This window comes from Barbus barbus, assembly GCF_936440315.1.
Source record: "Barbus barbus genome assembly, chromosome: 27".
In the NCBI taxonomy this organism is placed as follows: Eukaryota; Metazoa; Chordata; class Actinopteri; order Cypriniformes; family Cyprinidae; genus Barbus; species Barbus barbus.
This window is the reverse complement of record NC_136755.1, coordinates 6,095,702-6,115,501: the sequence shown is the minus strand read 5'-3', so window position 1 is coordinate 6,115,501 and position 19,800 is coordinate 6,095,702. Positions and strand designations below refer to the sequence as shown.

Here is a 19,800-nt window from a genome sequence, read left to right as displayed (position 1 = left end):
TTTACAGTTTCAAATGATGTTTTATTCCTATCTTTATGACCAAAACTGACCACAGTTTTTCCCACAGTGATAATGACGATATCTGATGAGCCTCTCACATGCACACAACACAATTTATAGCATTGGTAGATGTTTATAGGCCTATGCTATTTATAACGAATGCCATTATTAGTAGTTATAATTTATAGTTGCATACTTTAGTACTATAGTTTTATATACATTTACTTCTTATTCTGATCTGAATACCAGTAAATTTGCAGATAATTCTTAAGAGATTAATGTTTGTTTTTGTTTTCTCCTCAGTGCAATTTTGACTGATGTGTGCAGCAGAATTTTTTATCCATGCAGTAAGCGTTTTAAAAATATATTTTTGGAGAAAAAACCCCCCACAGCATTCAGCTGATATGTAAATTGCATGAGCTTATTTCACAGTATATAGAAATGGAATGAGTAGCATCTGTGGACACACAGCTAATGTAAACCTGCTTCTATAGATGGCCACTTAACAGCTGTAACTACAGTGACACACAGCCATAGTAAATACAAAAGAGTTCATATTGTTATAGTTTAGTTCAGACACTAAACCATGATGTTTGAACCGTATTTATTTTGGCAGAGGAATAGTTTCATTAATTAATCCACTCTCTTAAATTGTTGGCATTTTATAAAGCATACACTACCGTTCAAAAGCATGGGGTCAGTAAGATTTTTTTTAAATACTTTCATCAAGGACACATTCAATTAATCAAAAGTGACAGTAAAGACATTTATAATATTACAAACGATTTCTATTTCATATAAATGATGTTCTTTTGAACTTTCTATTCATCAAGGAATCTTGAAAAAGAAAATGTATCACAATTTCCACAAAAAGCAGCTCAACTGTTTTCAACATTAATAATAATCAGAAATGTTTCTTGAGCGGTAAATCAGCATATTAGAATGATTTCTGAAGGATCGTGTGAAACTGAAGATTTCTACTTTTTTAAATAGAAAAATTTAATTAAAAATTAGAAAAAGTCATTTTTAACTGTACTAATATTTCAGTTTTACTGTATTTATTGCCCTTTTTTATCAAATAAAAGCAGCCTTGGTGAGACTTTTGAATGGTAGTATATTATTTTATAAAGCTTTATAAAATATCTGCAATAAAGACACTCAGAGAATCAAGATTTGATCTACGAAAAGTTTCTACAATAGCTGTTACGGTGGAATTTGATTATCAAAACCCAGCAGCAAAAACATCTTGATGAAGTGAATAGCTTCAGAGAGTATTATTAAATTAAGGGAGATTTGCATTGATTTCAGTGTTTGCAAACCTCTCCGCAACTTAATGCATCAAACAAAAAAATGCAATCAGTATGTTTTGCACGTGTGATGAATAAACAGTACTGCTGCATAACTCTGACTCTGTCTGCTGTCTATATCTACATGCATATATACTTCTCTCCCAGTGTAGTTAAAATAAGTGTAACGCCATGAGCAAAAGTGACACTTGTCCTCTCAAACAGCACTAATCATGTCGGTCCAAATGGGACATGAATTAAATCTGCTCACAGCCACCTACTGACTTTCATTACAGAATGTCCTGAGTGACCGCTCTCGTCTGAATTGATCATGTGTGAAGTTGTGTCTGTATAAGCAAGGGATCAGAAAGCGGGAAGGACATCCATGCAATTACACAAGCCAGCCACCAGACAAATAATTTAGCACCAAAGGCTGAGATCTGTGAAAAGCTGTCAAAAAAAAAAAAAAAATACAGTACAGGGAGAGAAAGTTTGTCAGCTCTCGGCTTCTTTTTTCTCCCGTCTGGCTTTGTGGATTTCCTTCCACTCTTTCTCTCATTAGCCGCTCAACATTAAAACTGCCGTGTTTGGCAGAGCTGAGGGTGCTGACGGACGAAAGGGGGGATGAAAACAGTTAAAACAACAGTGTGGTGACATTGGAGTGTGGAAATGTTTGCTTAATGCTTAATGGTGGCCAATTAGACAGCGCTCGACAGTAATTACGTTTGCACTTGATCGTCCAAGTGTGTGTCTCAGTGTGTGTGTGTGGGTTTCTTCGGGGGCGGAGAGTGTTGAGATGAGCATGGATGAACAACAGACTCATTTGAGTTTGAATAAATAAAATTTCACGAAGCTCCAAGACTGTGTCAGACATGATGTTGACTTTCTGCTGCTGTTATTAACACTTTGCATAATGAATTTAAAGAGAAACAGCAGCTCAAGTCATCTGCAGAAGTTATTCTTAGGATATGTATATATATTTGGGGTGGCACGGTACATGTATTCGTACCGAACCGTCACGGTACTGACATCTCGGTTCGGTGCACGAGGCCTTACAACGAATACAGGCAATTCACCCCCAATCCAGATGGGGGCGCCCGCAGTAATGCAACACTGTTTGATAACCGCCAGCAGAAGAACAGCGAATGCCATGAGTTGTGCACTTGATTCTGAACACAAGTATCTCACATAGACTGACAAAGGAGTATACTTTCAAGGCTTGTGCACTCAACTGTTTGTGAAATGGGGCTTTGTGCTCGTGTATCCTACCTCTCTCATTCGGCACAAATCCAAATATTCCATAATATTTCCATATTTGCGATGTAACGTATCTGAATGCTAAACTATTATTTATTATGTAAATTATAGGCTTTGTTCTTCAGTCGCGTTCCAACGGTGACACAGAGGCGGGTGCACTGATGTTTGGTTCACTGTATTTTATTTTGATAAAGTACCAACTGTGCTGTCAAGTTAGCAATGCTGGAACTGATATGTGTGTGCGCGCACGCTCCGGCGCGATCACTTCAACTGTTTCCTTATACCAGCAGAGCAGAATTAACTTTAAACACTTATTGTCTTATTAATAATGAATCACTGTATAAAGGCACCTGTCACTTTTTCAACTTTGCATATGGAAAATAAAAAATAGATTTTTGATAGACCTTTTTTGGTCTGATTGGATTTTTTTCAGTGTGCAGACAATTTCAGCTACCTGTTGGAAAATGTCCTCCTTTTTGTTCTACGCACCTGAGAATTCCTGAGAAGAACAATTCCTGTTTGATTATTAGTGTGCAAACAAACAATTATCTTTGTTTAAAATGTTTCAAGTCTTACTATTCTCCTTTTGTTATAATGGGACAAATCATAAAATGTATGCTAACAATTTGGAATATTTTGCCCTACCTACAACATTTTTCACCAGCCACCACTGTTTATGGCTGTCGATCTTTAAATGCTAAACTATAGAGCTTTTATTTTGGTGGAAAGCTTCTCTTTTGTTGACAACAGGCAGCTTAAAAGCGCTTTTCACTTTTCTTACAAAATGCACGTTAAAGCGACCCAAAACTCAAAGCAGATGCAGAGATGGAGTTTGCATGGAGCGAAACGAGCTGCTCTGAGACGCTGAAAACATGGCTCATGAGCTGCTCATGTCTAAATGAACACAGCACTGCGCTTCACTCTGAAACACGCAGTGCATATTTATTTAATTAAATCACAACTTTCGTGATTTAATCAATCACACTAAGCCCAAAAAAAATAAATAAATAAATAAATAAAAATCACATTTTTGGTTTTGTTTTGATTAAACGTGCAGACCCCCAGGATGTCCTTTAAAGGTATAGTTCACCCAAAAATGATAATTCTGTTATTAATTACTCACCCTCATGTCGTTCCAAACCCGTAAGACCTTCGTTCATCTTCGGAACACAAATTAAGATATTTTTGATGAAATCTGAGAGCTCTCTGACCCTCCATAGACAGCAAGGATACTACCAAGATCAACGCACAGAAACGTAGCAAGGACATTGGTAAAATAGTCCATGTGACATCAGGCGTTCAACCGTAATTTTACGAAGCTACGAGAATACTTTTTGTGTGCAAAGAAAGAGAGCTCTCAGATTTCATCAAAAATTTCTTAATTTGTGTTCCGAAGATGAACGAATGTTTTACGGGTTTGGAACGACATGAGGGTGAGTAATTAATGACAGAATTTTCATTTTTGGGTGAACTAACCCTTTAAGACCAACTAGTAAAAAAAAAAAACAACGACTAGTCGCTTCTGCAAACATTCCTTCATAACTGGTGTTTGAAGCATGCGAGACTCACCTGCGCGTGCAGCAATAAGGTGAGTGGTGCGGTTTGGGTCTTTGGCATTGAGCACCAGGGTCTTGCCAAGCTTGGCACCCAGCGCCTTGGCATGGTACCACTCCCTCGTGCGCTCCATTGGGTAGTTGGTGGGATACAGGCCGCTGAAGATGATGGTGGTGCCCACCAGCGCACAGCCCTTCAGTTCAGGAATGATCTTCCGTATGTCCGGACTCTCTGAACTCTCTTTCCTGAGGAAGGCCTCGTAGCGTGAGTAATACTCACTGTGGATGCGAACCAAAACCTCCTCCAAGTAAATCAGGTGGTCGTCCTGGTCAATGTCGTCCTCTTCCTCATCGTCCTCATCCTCCATACTGTGATCTAAAGACTCCTCACCCATGGTGACGCCTGACTGCTCGCTGTTTTGAGACTCAGTTTCCACTTCTTTCTTGTCGGAACAGCCGTTGCCCAAATCACCAAGATCCTCAGGATCTGTTTCTGGGACAACATCCCCCTCTGTCCTCTGTTTGTCCCCTTCCCCACAATCCTCTTTGCTTTTACACTCCTCTGTTTTTGTTTGGCTTTGTTTGGCTTCGCCATCGCTATCAGATAATTCTGTTTTACCCTCGCTTTCGCTATCGCTGGAAAGGTCAAAATCCAGGTCGTTGGCAGCAGCGTCAATGGCAACGTCAGCGTTTGGGATGTCCATCTCACCTGAGGTACATGTCACACCTGAGCTGTCCTCCCCCTCCGCTTTCACATTAGACTTGTCAGTTAAATCTGTGCTGTCAGTGGGCCGTTCCCCTGTGGGGTGAGTCCTCTCATTGGCTGATGCTCCCTGAGTGGCAGTGGCAGAGGGGGACGACTCCTCGTGACCAGTTTTTCGGTTCTTGCTGGATTTCCTGAGGCCGTTTCTCTGTTCCTCCTGCCCTGACGATTCCAAGTTCTCTGCCGGCCGACCTGCCTGGTTACCTACAGCATGATAACAGAATCAGTGCGTAAAGTACAACTCATGAGTAACAATTTGTGTCTTACTTGAAGCAATTCGGTGTTGAAGCAATTTTAAATATCTTACTTGAAGCACTTCTACTGTATATACAATGAATTGTACAAATAGTTGTAATACAGAGTTAACCAAACAAATAAAAAATATTTACAATAAGGATTATACAGTATATGCAATATTTTATAAAAATATTGCATATATTGGCATTGCATAAAAAGGGTTTCAGACCTACTAGTGCTGGGGCCCACTAGGGGGTAGTACTATTGTAGTATCATTGAAATACTACTAAATTTGTTATTATTAATACTTTAAAGTCTTTGTAAAGTCAATTCTGAGAACTACTTCTAAACCCATTATAAATGTTGGAAATGCATTGCTGAAACATCTTACAAAGACTGAACTCTGTAGTACTTAATTGTGGAGTTAGACCAATAAACCATTTGTCTGAACAGGATTTTTTGGGCGGGGCTAAAATCGTGACTCGATGACGCAATCGAGCCACTAAGCACGGCCCCTTTCCCAACACTATAAGACACGTGTTCGACTTGAAAGAGCGTTGCGCAGACCGATCGATGTTTGACATCAAAGTACAGTGAGAGCTATAGAGAGCAGACGGCTCCTTATGCGTTTGAATCGCTAGCTAGCTATGCCTTCCTCACGTAAATGCATAATACCTGGTTGCGATCATTTACAAAACAGCTCGGTCTCCTTATTTAAATTAAGCTGCTAGAGCAGTGGTTCTCAAAGTGTGGGGTGCGTCCGCCAGGGGGGACACACGAGTACTGCAGGGGGGACGCGGGCCATCAGCAGAAAAAGAAAAGACATAAAAGAGTAAAAGGCCAAAGGACGTACAGTGGGGGAAAAAATAATTTGATCCCCTGCTGATTTTGTACGTTTGCCCACTGACAAAAATGATCAGTCTATAATTTTAATGATAGGTTTATTCGAACAGTGAGATACAGAATAACAACAACAAAAATCCAGAAAAAAGCATTTTAAAAAAAGTTATAAATTGATTTGCATTTTAATGAGTCAAATAAGTATTTGATCCCTTCGCAAAACATGACTTAGTACTTGGTGGCAAAATCCTTGTTGGCAATCACAGGTCAGATGTTTCTTGTAGTTGGCCACCAGGTTTGCACACATCTCAGGAGAGATTTTGTCCCACTCCTCTTTGCAGATCCTCTTCAAGTCATTAAGGTTTCGAGGCTGATGTTTGGCAAATCGAACCTTCAGCTCCCTCCACAGATTTTCTATGGGATTAAGGTCTGGAGACAGGCTAGGTGACTCCAGGACCTTAATGTGCTTCTTCTTGAGCCCCTCCTTTGTTGCCGTGGCCGTGTGTTTTGGGTCATTATCATGCTGGAATATCCATCCACGACCCAATACCCATCAATGCCCTGGCCCTGATGGTACATGGCCCCATCCATTGTCCCTTTGATGCGGTGCAGTTGTCCTTAGCAGAAAAACACCCCCAAAGCATAATGTTTCCACCTCCATGTTTGACGGTGGGGATGGTGTTCTTGGCAGCATTCCTCATCCTCCAAACACGGCGAGTTGAGTTGATGCCAAAGAGCTCGATTTTGGTCTCATCTGACCACAACAGTTTCACCCAGTTCTCCTCTGAATCACTGACAAACTTGAGACGGGCCTGTATGTGCTTTCTTGAGCAGGGGGACCTTGCGGGCGCTGCAAGATTTCAGTCCTTCACGGTGTAGTGGGTTACCAATTGTTTTCTTGGTGACTATGGTCTCAGCTGCCTGAAGATCATTGACAAGATCCTCCCGTGTAGTTCTGGGCTGATTCCTCACCGTTCTCACGATCTTTGAAACTCCACGAGGTGAGATCTTGCATGGAGCCCCAGTCCAAGGGAGATTTATTTTGTGTTTCTTCCATTGGTGAATAATTGCTCCAGCTGTTGTCACCTTCTCACCAAGCTGCTTGGCGATGGTCTTGTAGCCCATTCCAGCCTTGTGTAGGTCTACAATCTTGTCCCTGACATCTTTGGTCTTGGCCATGGTGGAGAGTTTGGAATCTGATTGATTGCTTCTGTGGACAGGATGTCTTTTATAAAGGGAACAAGCTGAGACTCCCTTTAAGAGAGTGCTCCTAATCTCAGCTCCTTACCTGTATAAAAGACACCCGGGAGCCAGAAATCTTGCTGATTGATAGGGGATCAAATACGTATTTCACTCATTAAAATGCAAATCAATTTATAACTTTTATGAAATGCGTATTTCTGAATTTTTTTGTTGTTATTCCATCCCTCACTGTTCAAATAAACCTACCACTAAAATTATAGACTGATCATTTCTTTGTCAGTGGGCAAACGTACAAAATCAGCAGGGGATAAAATTATTTTTTCCCCCACTGTAATGGATTGGTTTGTGAAAAGGAAGAAAAAAGCCATAGATGAAATCGCACAGACCCAGGCAGGTGCTGGTAATTCAAAAGCTAAATACAGAAAATATGACAAAGCATATCTTGCTCTCGGCTTCACTCACCGTGTCTACACCAGACGCTACAGTTGTCGCATCGCACTGCAACAGCTCTACACTGGACGTGACAAAGCGACCGTTGCAAATCATTTTAACTTTGTGTCAGTACTCATTACGTCATAAATAGAATGAGGCATCAGTTTAATGTCGGGGATTTGTCGTGTCGCGCCGCATCCAGTGTAGACAGCATCACTGAATATAATGGGTCCTATGCATTAGCAGACAGCATGAAACCAACAAAAAATATAAATAACAGAGATTAATAATAATTATTCTCAGATTTTTTATAGGTTAAAAGGGGGGCGCGACCAAAAAAGTTTGAGAACCACTGTGCTAGAGGAAGACAGTTGAGAGAGACGGCAGCTTTCCCGCAAGTGGGCGTGGTTTCAGCACAGCCAGTGGACACGCCCCCAGCATTTGAGAGCAGAGAATACTGCTTATTTTTTTGAGATTTTATTTTATTTACTTGGCAGTTTTTTTTAGCATTCAAATTTGGCTGGATGGTTAGCCACATTTTTCTGTGGTGTGAAACTCAGAACACACATTTAATATTGCTTTACAAACTTTAAATAACTTAATTTTTTCTATTTTCTGTTTTCATTTTATTTATAGTTAAAGTTGTAGTACATTGTTGTGGTTTTTAGTAGTTACTTTTTTAAATTTCAGATTCAATTTTAGTAAATAAAATTTAGTAAATTTATTAATAAATTAAGCTCAAAGTATACTTTAAACATACAACCAAATGCTCTATATGATATTGTATGTCAGCGTTTCCCAATCCTCGGTATATTCATGTCACATTTCACACTTCTCTAGTAAGTTTTGTCTGTGTGTGAAGACGCGGCGCAGTGCAAATCCAGGAATGAATGTTCCGAAGTGAAATAAACTTAAACGGATTTCCGCTGCTCAGGGAGTAAGGAGCAAAGAACACGGTGTAGGGAGCATGTCAATCGGAACACAGTTCATGCACGGAGCTCACTTCTAACAAGCTGATGATCTGAATCAGGTGCTTACACGAAGAGGGACATGCAAAATATGCAGAGCGGGGAAACGCTGTTGTATGTGAACACAGACACAACAAAAGCACATTACAAAGTTTCCTTTTTATCCAGTGTTATTAATTATTGCAAGTGCTAAAAAACTGGAGTCATTAAATGTTCACTGAAGAACATTAAGCTCTTAAAAAGTCTGTAATCCTGAAATTGAATTATTTTACTTTTAATTATTTAACTAGGAGACTAAGAGTGCCCATAGATTAAAGTAATTAAAAAAAATAAGGCTAGGGAACTACAAATACTTCAAATATAATGGGCCTTAAAGTCAAACGGTTGAGAACCACTGTACTAGACCACTGGTTGGTCAGACAACCATTCACTAATTGATTTTTTTTTTTTTTTATGTAGTTTTGTACATCCCTCACAAGATGTACAGACAAAAGGTCAACCACAAACATGCTTTAACCTTCAAAAGAGAAGCTCCACTTGAACCACTCTTCACCCAGCGAACAGAGTTCACAAACAGACATTTCTAATGTTCTTGTAACTTTGTTTCCCGTGTGTCCAGCCCGCAGGGACTCACTTCAAACAGCTCTTGACAGACAGAGCCTCTGCATAGGCTGTGAACTTTCTTTAGTTTGTGCAGGAGCAAATCAGTTTAATAGATCCCGCTGCTGGTTGGCACGTCGACCTCCGCTGGCAGAGTGTTTCCTGGAGCTGCTGTAAAATGCAGTGCACTCCTCTCTTCTGGTAAGAAGATTATTTCAGAGCTCACAGAGAGGTCACGCACACGCGCCTTTATTAAAACACCACCATCACTTCTTATTAAACCCTCCCTGCTGGAGAGCGAGCGGAACTACTTTTCCACCCAAAAAACGTTTTGCAATTTGAAGCAAATCTAATTTACTTCTTCAGTAACAATTGTGAGCAATATTCATCTGTAATAAAAATGAACCAGGAAATACTCAAAAGAATTCACATTGATAGACTGAACAGAAGACGAATAGCTGTGTTCCAATATCTAGTTAGCCGTCTACAACGACTGCATTTTAAGGCATCATACATGAACTCCTGTCATGACGGCTGCTCCAAACGGCATTTTTCATTCATTTTAACCAAACTTTTAAAGGAATAGTTCACTCAAAAAAAATGTGTTAAACCAAGGTCAGCCAAGATGTAAATAAGTTTGTTACTTCATCAGAATAGATTTGGAGGAATTTAGCATTACATCACTTGCTCATCAATGGATCCTCTGCAGTGAATGGGTGCCGTCAGAATAAAAGGCGTTTTAACCATTGCTTCTGGCCAAAATACATGATCAAGTTTCCTCCGGTGAAAACAACAATCCCCTGTTGTTCTCTCACATGAAAATCCACTTACGTATTTGTTTTGGACTCTTTTCACTCATAAACAGTTCTTGATCTGTGTATATTTCTCTCCTGATTCAGACAAGACTACTTTTTCACTGGAAAAAGCAATATTATGGATAGAGGACTCATATTTTAGTGGGAAGCAACCATTTGAAGTTAGAAACGTCTTGATGGATGTTTCTTACAAACATGCAGCTTTTCACTTCACAAGACACTAATTGATGGACTGGAGTGGTGTGGATTACTGTGATGTTTTTATCAGCTGTTTGGACTTTCATCCTGATGGCACCCATTCACTGCAGAGGATCCATTGGTGAGCATGAAGAAACAAACTCATCGACATATTGGATGTCCTGAGGGTGGATAAATTAAAAAATTAAAAATAATTGGGGACAGGGCTGTGCGATTAATCGAAATCTAATCGCAATTTGAGACGTTGCGATTTGCTAATCGCAAAGCCTGCGATGTGGACGCGATATTACACTGATCCAGAGCATATGCATGACTGCCAGCCTTGAGTGACAGTCTTATTAACCAATAGAGTGAGCGCACCTCCATTCTCCCCGATCAGCACTGCTCTAGCCAACTGCGTAAACGCCCACCATTTAAAAAGGCAAAACAGATCGAAAGTTAGGCAAATTAAAAACGTATGTAACTTCAGCTTCGAAATGACAGACAACGAACAAAAAAGGTAATTTGCAAGAGCTGCGTCACAACGCATATCAAGAGCTCCCTTATCGGTTCTGCTTTCAGTACTGGAGAATAAAAGATACATTTTTAGATGTTTTTATTAGTAGGCTACATGAAAGTTATCTTACACATTTTATCTCCCCAACAGATTAATTTGAAATAAGTTTATAATGCATGTTCGCTATTTCAGAAGACCGCTCACACAGCCCGTGTCTCTGAATGCTTCTTATACTCGCTCCGCTCTGCCCCACGCTGCACGTCTCCCGAGTCTCACGGACGAGCCGCACACACGCAGCCTGTCTCGTAATGCTCTTTTATACTCACGGTCTCGCGCCCGGTTCTGCTCCGCTAGTCTCTCACGAGCGCATCTGGCAATATGGACGAGGCCTGACACACGCGTGCAACCGGTGTCAACTCACGCCTGGCTCCACGTTTAAAACGAATGTAAATAACTACTTGCCAATTTCACTTGGATGAAATGAAACATTCAACACATTTCCCACTTGTTCTTAAAATCCCAAATACTTAAGAATGAATGAATCAGCCCGCGTAACATGTAATACTTTAATAATTGACTAAAGAAATAAAGTTCTTTATTTATAAAAAATAAACAAATCTTTCCTGTGAAATTCAGTAATTCTGTAAAAGTAGTAATACCATTATAATCTTCCCTGTAGAAAAAACAAAAAGAGTAAAACCCCTCCCAAAACACAATAAAAACTGTAATGGATTTAAGGGTTATGATGGGAATTGTATTGGTTTTAATGTAAACTATAATGGTGTCTACTGGTATTTGATGCATTCTATTGGTGGGATGTAATCTATCAGATGGCAACTAATAGAACAACAGTAATTCCTTGGAATAATGCCCAAAACAAAAAGGAATTTTGTATTGGTTTTTATGGAAATAAGAATTTCTGTAATGGTTTCTATTGTTTTTTTGTTTTGTTTAGTTTCTTTTAAGCAGGGTAACGATACTCATACTGTCCTGCATATTATTGACAATATTGACAATTAAAAAAAAAAAAAAAAAAAAAAAAAAAAAATCGCAATTACATCTTTTCCCCAAATCGCACAGCCCTAATTGGAGATAAACTATTCCTTTAAAGCCCTAAACACACTGCACCATTTTCAGCTGTACCAGACAAAAGATTGGCATCGTGAAACACTGTTTGCTGGTACGATCCACATTTACGGACCAACCAATAAAAATGCGACAAAATCAACGCAACATGGCGCATAAAGCATAAAACTGCTTATCTCAAGCTCTTATCCCTTCCTCTTTCATTCCTTTCACTTTTTTCAGCACAAATGAAAATACAACTCCTAAAGTGTGATTTATCATGCTCTTTTTGTTTACCACTAGCGCATGCTTATGTTTTATTCTACTATAGTAATGTGCGTCGAAGAGTACAAGTCAATAGGTGTCATTATCGTACAGTCTACACACTCGTTGTGGCCAAGTTTATTAGATCCATGTCGCACAGTGTGACATGCAGTGATCTTATAGGACTGCTAAAATTGTGCAGCGTGTTTTGGGCTTAAGATGTAGGCACAGTAAAATTTGGGCAAAATTTCACAAAAAAAATGGTCTACTATCCATTGCGTAGAAATATACGAGCTCACACAGAAGCCACTTTCCTATGCAGCAAATTTGTTGCATAGGAAATCTTTTATCTTCATGCAAAATTCCAATTTGTGTAGATTCCTATTGAAAAAACTGGATTTGTTCTTTGAGACGCTCTTTTCACAATTCACTTTAGCTCAGGATTCTGCCTTGGAAGTTAGCATGCTATACCGACAGAGGACACTAGGGCTAATTTCCAGTTTGCTGATCATTATCGTTAATTAAGAGTCGCTGGGAAAATAAACATTACCTTTTCTGGCCACCTGGGCCTCTCGTGAGCCCGGTGGGGCGTTGATGTCACCGGTTCCCTGGAAGTAGATGTATTTCTTCACTGTGATGAGGTTGGGGGCGAACTTCCAAACATCCTCTCGATCGTCTATGATGCACACCATGGAGTCTCCACAGGGGAACAAATTTCTACAAAAAAAAAGCACACAGTTTTCATACTGACATTTTAAGACGCTCATTTAGCAGCTGGTGCTTGGTTATGACTAAATGAACAGCACCCAGACAGTGCCAGCCTGCCAAGACCAAAATGTCAATGAGCATTTTATAACATTAACACTGGTACAATACCAAAAATAGTGTGGCCAAAAACAATTTAGACAATTAGATGGTCTCAAGGTGATTTTTAGTGGATGTATGAAGTCAGTTCTCCTCAAGTTCACACAGATGTCCTAAGATAGGAACCACAGGTGCAGAAAAGCACATTAACTAACGCTAATTAACATCTCACAACCACAAAATGTCACAATGCAATGAAAAAAGTGTGTTTGTGCTGTCTGCCTTTCAAATAAATGCAGTGAAATTGTTATTCAGACATTTTGAAGCACATCTTGAGGGTCCAAACGCATCTGGGGACTCTGGGTATACAGCGTAATGAGTATAGATTTATCTGTGAATGTCTGGTGCATCTAAACAGCCCCCAAGAACATCTTTCCAACAGCTTGAGTTTTGAAATGGCAAACAAAGTCATTCACACTAATAGAAGCATTGGGCTGCAGAGGCTTGGCTTCTGTAGGTTTATCGACCTAAAGAAAGTAATCTGTGCGCCACTGAAGTCCGATCGTGACTTTCTTTGTATGATAGCGGCCGCTCTGTGAGACTATTCTTCCTTCAAGGTCAGTATGAGAGCTCCATACGAAACCCACACATATTAACAGTCTGACACGAGGAAAGAGAAGTGAATTGGATTTCCTCCGGCGTAGTTATTGCATAAAACAACAATGGCTCGAAGATGTTTTTATGCTATCAATGTAGAATAATTAAAGGGGTGGTTGATTGCGATTTCACCTTTTTCATTTTAAATAGTGTGTAATGTTGCTGTTGGTGCATGAACAGTATCTGCAAAGTTGCTGCGCTGAAAGTTCAACGTAAGCAGAGATATCGTCTTTTAAAAATCAGGAAGTTTAATGCCTACAAAAACGACTCAAATGGGACTACAACGAGATACTTCCCGGGTTTCATACGTAACAAACCCATAAATTTACATCAACCCTCCCTCCGCGGCTTTGTCATGCTGTAGCCATGCCGTCGAAAGTGTGTTATTTTCACCCAGCTGTCAAGTCTTCTGTGTTCGGGCTTCCTACAGACGCTGTAGTTCGTCAACAATGGTTAAAATTTATGTTTGATTATGTTCCTGACAATTACAATTGTAACTTAGCTCTCTGTGCTGCGCATTTTACGGAAGACTTCCAGAATCTACACGAGTTCAATGCCGGATTCATCCAGAAACTACTAAAACATGGAGCAGTTCCAACTTTAAAACCAGAGGCAGCAGTTCTTGGGCCACAACCTGTAAGTAAGATTTAATAATTTTAAATGTATTTGCATGTATAATTTCAGACGTAATGTTTTAGTTTTATCAAGGACGCAAACAAATGCCAACGCTGGCTTTAGTAGCCAGTTAGTTATGCTACTTCGTGTCTATGACAAACGCGTACACACATTTTGGACCCGAATTTGTAATTATGTACTAATTTTGTAAATGTATTTTCCATGTATACTTTATGACGTAATTTTTCATGTAATTACTCAGTCATGTATTCAGTTATATTAAATGTTTAATCAGGAGAAAACCGTATCTCAAAAGCTAACAAACAGCAGTAGCATTTTCAAGTGACAGCGTATCGAAATTCTTTGAGAGAATAATAATTTTAAAAACTTTTACCATTCAGAAACGTTTTGTAAGAGCCATGCTTGCGGAGGTTCTGCTTGACTCTCTTCATTACCGCTTTCTGGGTCTGATTCTGGCTCAAACTGATACGGCAATATTGACATTATTTACATACCGGAGCACATGCAACTGTCGCCAGTAAAAGTAATGGGCGTGAAGTTTCCGGACAATGTGCAGTACGCAGTTTAGCCAAATCACAACACACCGGCCCAACTAACCAATCAGAGCCCATTGCCTGTTTCTGAGGGCGTGGTTTCATAGAATCAGGAAGTCAACCGGTCGTTCAAATGACAGAGGAGAAAGCGGCTTACAATAAAGGTGAAATTTATGAAAAATAAGGCGTTTTTTAACAAACGAAACACGAAGACATGTTATATTGCACCCCATAAACACATTCAAGCAAAGAAAAAAGGCAGTAAACCACCCCTTTAAAGGAACACTCCTTTTACAACTCCCCTAGAGTTAAACAGTTGAGTTTTACCGTTTTTGCATCCATTCAGCTGATCTCCAGGTCTGGCGGTAGCACTTTTAGCTTAGCTTGGCATAGATCATTGAATCGGATTGTAAAGCTTGACTCTTCTGTAGATACATTGTGTACGAAGACCGACAGAAAATTAAAAGTTGCGATTTTCTAGGCCGATATGGTTACTAAAGTAGTCCCCAGCTAGGCAACTAATTATGATATAGCTGGGGACTACTTTCAGGCGCTGCGTCATATCATTGCGCCTGCTGCACCCACGGTATGGCAGCAAAGTTCCTCGATTATTTTGCTGGAATGAGAGTATAGTTCCTAGAAATATCGGCCTACAAAATCGCAACTTTTCATTTTCCATCGGTCTTAGTACACGATGTAACTACAGAAGACTCAAGCTTTAAATAGGAAAATTATCGAAACTCTTTGGTAATTTTTGAGCGAGATGCTAATGGTCTAATCCGATTCAATTATCTATGCTAAGCTAAGCTAAAAGTGCTACCGCCAGACCCGGAAATCGGCTGAATGGATTCAAAAACGGTAAAACTCAACTGTTTAACTCCAGGGGAGTTGTAAAATGAGCCTATTTCCAAAAAAAGTGGAGTGTTCCTAATGTTTAAATACTATGATAATACTATAATTATTAGTACTTGTTTAAATTCAACGTTGTTAAACTTTACAATTAACAACAAGATACAGTAAAATAAACTTACATAAGGTGAAAAGGGTAAGAAAGACTAAAGTTGTCATTTTAAATTATAAACTCAGTGCCTTTTTCAAGTCATTTTAATGATTAAAATGTTAAGGATTCAGGTTCAAAGATTTACTGAGTGTTTTTTACCTCAAAGGAAAAAACATAAAAAATGTACGAGAGAGAAATGCTTGACAGAAATGAGGTGTATTTTCAGAAAAAATGGAAAATAAATCACCCCAAAATGTTTTACAGGCCTAACGTATAGTTCTTCTGAATTATGAACTGAAATAAGACCATGCTGCATAAACAAATACATTGAAGTCTTAAATGTATTCAGTGTTCACTTCAGTGTTCTTGATCTGTCATGCAGAGCCAAATGAATATAGATGTGGGTAAAAAGCAGGGGTATGCGAAACAGCACCTTATATCCGCACTTGAAAGCACGTTTAGTCTTAAGTTGAATCAGAGCTGTTCAGAAATACACGTCTCTTCTGTGCACGCGCACTCGTGCAGAGAACCTTTGTTCACACTGCTGGAGTCAAGAAAAAACTCTGCATTGTCACACGAGGCTGAATAAGCTTTATACTTAACAAGAAAAACATTTTAGATGCTTGACTTTTATCATTTAATCTTTAAACATTAATTCAACTAAAGAATCAGGATTGCTGCAGGATTTTTAAGATCAAATTTAAGACCTTTAAGACCTTTAAGACCTAAATAAAATTAATACCACATGCAAGTTATTTTTTATTTTTTTAAATAGAATTAGACTAGACAGTGCTAGAGTTAGAGGGTCAAATAAAGATGGAAGAGATGTGTTTTTAGCCGATTCTTCAAGGACTCAGCTGTTTGGATTGAGTTGGGCAGGTTATTCCACCAGGAGGGAACATTTAATTTAAAAGTCTGTGAAAGTGATTCTCGCGCCCGCAGCCAGATTATTTTGATAGCGGCTGGTTCTGAAATAGATTTGTCATGACAGCAACAGTTACTCACAATCAGAGTATGTGAGCGGAGCAGAGTGCGGAGTGGAGCGGTCTGATTTTGAATGGAGGGAGGAGCGGATTTTTTAAAAGTGGGAGCATCGTGGTTTTCACTCGCTCCAAGAGCACTCCATCATGAGTACAATTCATGCTAACGGCCCGTAATATAACTGCATATTTAGCAAGAATTCACATGTTAAACATATTTAGCTAGCTTGATAGAGAAGGATCACTCAAATCAGAAAGAATGTGAAGGCTATGATAGTTCTCAAGGAATTGGTTTGTTCCTTCTAGATAGGCCACTGAATATTTTCAGTTGAAAGCATGATTTAAACAAGTAGCTACTACAACACTTATTCACACGCAATCGCTCTCTCGATACAATTATAATCTTTCAGTGCTACTTCTGTATCCGATTTCGAATGAGAAGAAATGCATCGATCCGTAGGTAAAATAACTGACGAAAACGTACTAATTTCAACACAAACAAAATTTGCACTGCAAAAAGCAGCAATTATACCTTTTAAAGCTGACAACCGTGTTATTAGCTTGTCATGTGGTAGGGAAAAAGTTTGCACGCTAGTGTTCCAATAAGCCACTTTGAAACGCTCCTGTTGTTTTATTAAATTTTTTAATATACGTTATGAACAGAACTGTGATATTTCAGAGCGGGAAATGGTGAACCCGGAGCGGATTATTAAATGCTTGGAGCGCGGAGGGGAAATTGTTGCAGCTCCACTCCGCTCAAATACTCTGCCGGACACCGCCACAAACGTGGCTTTTTGATAATGACTGTCCTACTACAGGATTTAAACACAGAGTAACAGCTCACTACCACTTACAAAAGACACTGTAACAGTCTGTCAGGCATTTCTAGTTGCATTTTTTATCAATCAATTTCTTAAATTATCCTTTGACTATGTTCTGGCCTTCCATCTAGTGGCATTTTTGTTTTTTGGGCCCGCTGCCAAAATTACTTGCCAACCCCTGTTCTAGAGGGTACATAAGTCATGAATTTAGGTAAAGGGATGTTTAGGCAAACATCAATGCCTTGAATTGTATGCAAGCAGCTATTGGTAGCCAGTGCAAATTGATAAAGAGAGGTGTGACGTTTTTGGCTCATTAAAAATTAATCTTGCTGCCGTGTTCTGGATTAATTGTAAAGGTTTGACAGAACTGGCTGGAAGACCAGACATAATATATACACAGTAAAAGTTAAATGTTTAAGGCAACCAGCTTCAGCAGATTTTTTTAGTATTCTCAACTTATTTTTGTAGGAGATTGAGTTCTCTCAACTTGGTGTTGCATAAACTTAAAATTCGTTGAGAAAACTCTGAGAAAAAAAGAAAAAAAAAAAGCTGGTTGCCTTAAACATTTTTTTTGTTTTTTTACAGTGTAGTTTACATACAAAATATAAATAAATTAAAATTAAATTAAAAAAACTATAGGGTCCTAGAAATCCGGTTCTAAAACTACAGCCTCCAGTATTGCATGGAAAGTTTTGGAAAAATAAATAAAACCATAAAGTTTTGGAAAAGTCATGGAAATATTTCACAATACTCTGTATAATAGAATTATGTCTAATTAGGTCCTGAATTTCGGTGTGGGATGCGCATTACTCATTCCCGCAGCTTTCAACTTTTAAATGAGGGAAATTACTGCAAAACATTTAGGCTATTCAATATAGCATATATTTAGATGAGTAAATAAATCCACACAAACCATCAGATCAAATCATTTGAAAACAGCGTGAGTGATTCAGCTGTACCGCTCTCTTTCACCTTCTCTTCACATCGGCGTATCTAGAGCTGCACGCTCCGATACAAGACTTTAGCTCGCGTTTCTGTATAGTTGACAATTGTCAATTTCCTAATCGGCCTGTTGCATTGTCACAAAAATTTATTATTTTTTTAAGCCATTCGCGCTCCCCAGAGGCACTTTTCTGTACGCTCAAAGTCGCATCCAAAGCGCGTATTTGTATATACTTAACAAATATACACAATAAACAGACACAGACATGTAAGCAAAAACTTATTTTGGATGCGATTAATCATTTGACAGCACTAATTAATATTACTCTAAACCAGGGGTAGGCAACGTCGGTCCTGTAATGCCGATGTCCTGCAGAGTTTAAGTTCCAACCCTGAAAAAAACCTCACCTGCCTGTAGCCCTAGTAATTCTTATTATGATTGGAGCCAAACTCTACATGACAGCCCCTGCTCTAAACAGTGAAATTTTATTTGATCAATCATACAGTAAAAAAAAATTCTAAATATTTTACAATATAAAATACATATGTTCTATTTGAATATATTTTAAAATGTAATTTATTCCTGCGATCAAAGCTGAATTTTCGGCATAATTACTCCATTAGAAGTATTACTATCTTTCAAAAAAAAAAAAAAAAAAGACCTCTGAATAGTAAAAGAGTTGAATTCGATGCTTCATTTTGTTGAAACAAGCTGATCTTGAAGTTAATAATAACTACAACATAAATGCAAGTTCATTGTTAAAACTGCATCAAGACAGATGCTGAAGGCTAAACTACTCCAGAAGTAGAAGACCGAAACGAGTGAAACATGCCTCACCTGAGGTTGCCTGTCTTCGAGAAGGGGTCAATGCATTCATCTCTAGACATGATCCGATGAGAGAAGAGCTTCTTTTCAGGGTCTAAAAAACCTTTTTAAAAGAGAAAAATAAATTGGTATGAGTGAGAGAAAGAGAGGAAACAGTCATTTCTTTTAAAGATGAATTCTAAATTACAGCTGGAAGCAGAGCTATAACTGCATTGAGACTATTTACAGCTGTAATAAAAGGAAAACAGGAAAAATAAAACGAACCAATGCTTTCAGGCTCTCAAAGATTGCCTCTGCCAAGCTTTCAATCTCCTGCTTGCACTACAATAAATCAAGACTTTACTTCAGAAAAGTTGAGCTACTTCCTTTAGTGTGTCTTATCTACTGCTGATTGTGTCCATCTGAATCACCACAACCAGACTCCACACATTTGGGTTTGTGGGAAGCACTGACTCAAATATGCGAAATGCCAAATATGAAGCTCACTTAATGCAAGAACACTTCAGGTCTCGTTCAAGGATGAAACACACCTGAAACACAGAAACCTGAGCGATGTACTGTGCTGATGATATCCCGCAAAATCCTACTTGAACTAAAACCAGACCCTACACTCTACACTAGGGC

The 19,800-nt window shown here is 38.9% G+C and overlaps 1 protein-coding gene across 2 annotated transcripts in view; it reads right to left on the bottom strand.

Moving 5' to 3' along the window:
* Nucleotides 1-19,800, bottom strand: part of LOC306847405 (RNA polymerase II subunit A C-terminal domain phosphatase-like) — a 119,453-nt gene that overhangs the window by 85,929 nt on the left and 13,724 nt on the right. For both annotated transcript variants that reach the window (XM_079381333.1, XM_079381334.1), the window contains exons 6-8: nt 19,189-19,279; nt 12,528-12,694; nt 4,113-5,063 (exon numbers count right to left, since the gene is read on the bottom strand). In XM_079381333.1, the coding sequence (XP_079237459.1) occupies nt 4,113-5,063; nt 12,528-12,694; nt 19,189-19,279 (1,209 nt within the window). The remainder of the gene's footprint in view (nt 1-4,112; nt 5,064-12,527; nt 12,695-19,188; nt 19,280-19,800) is intronic.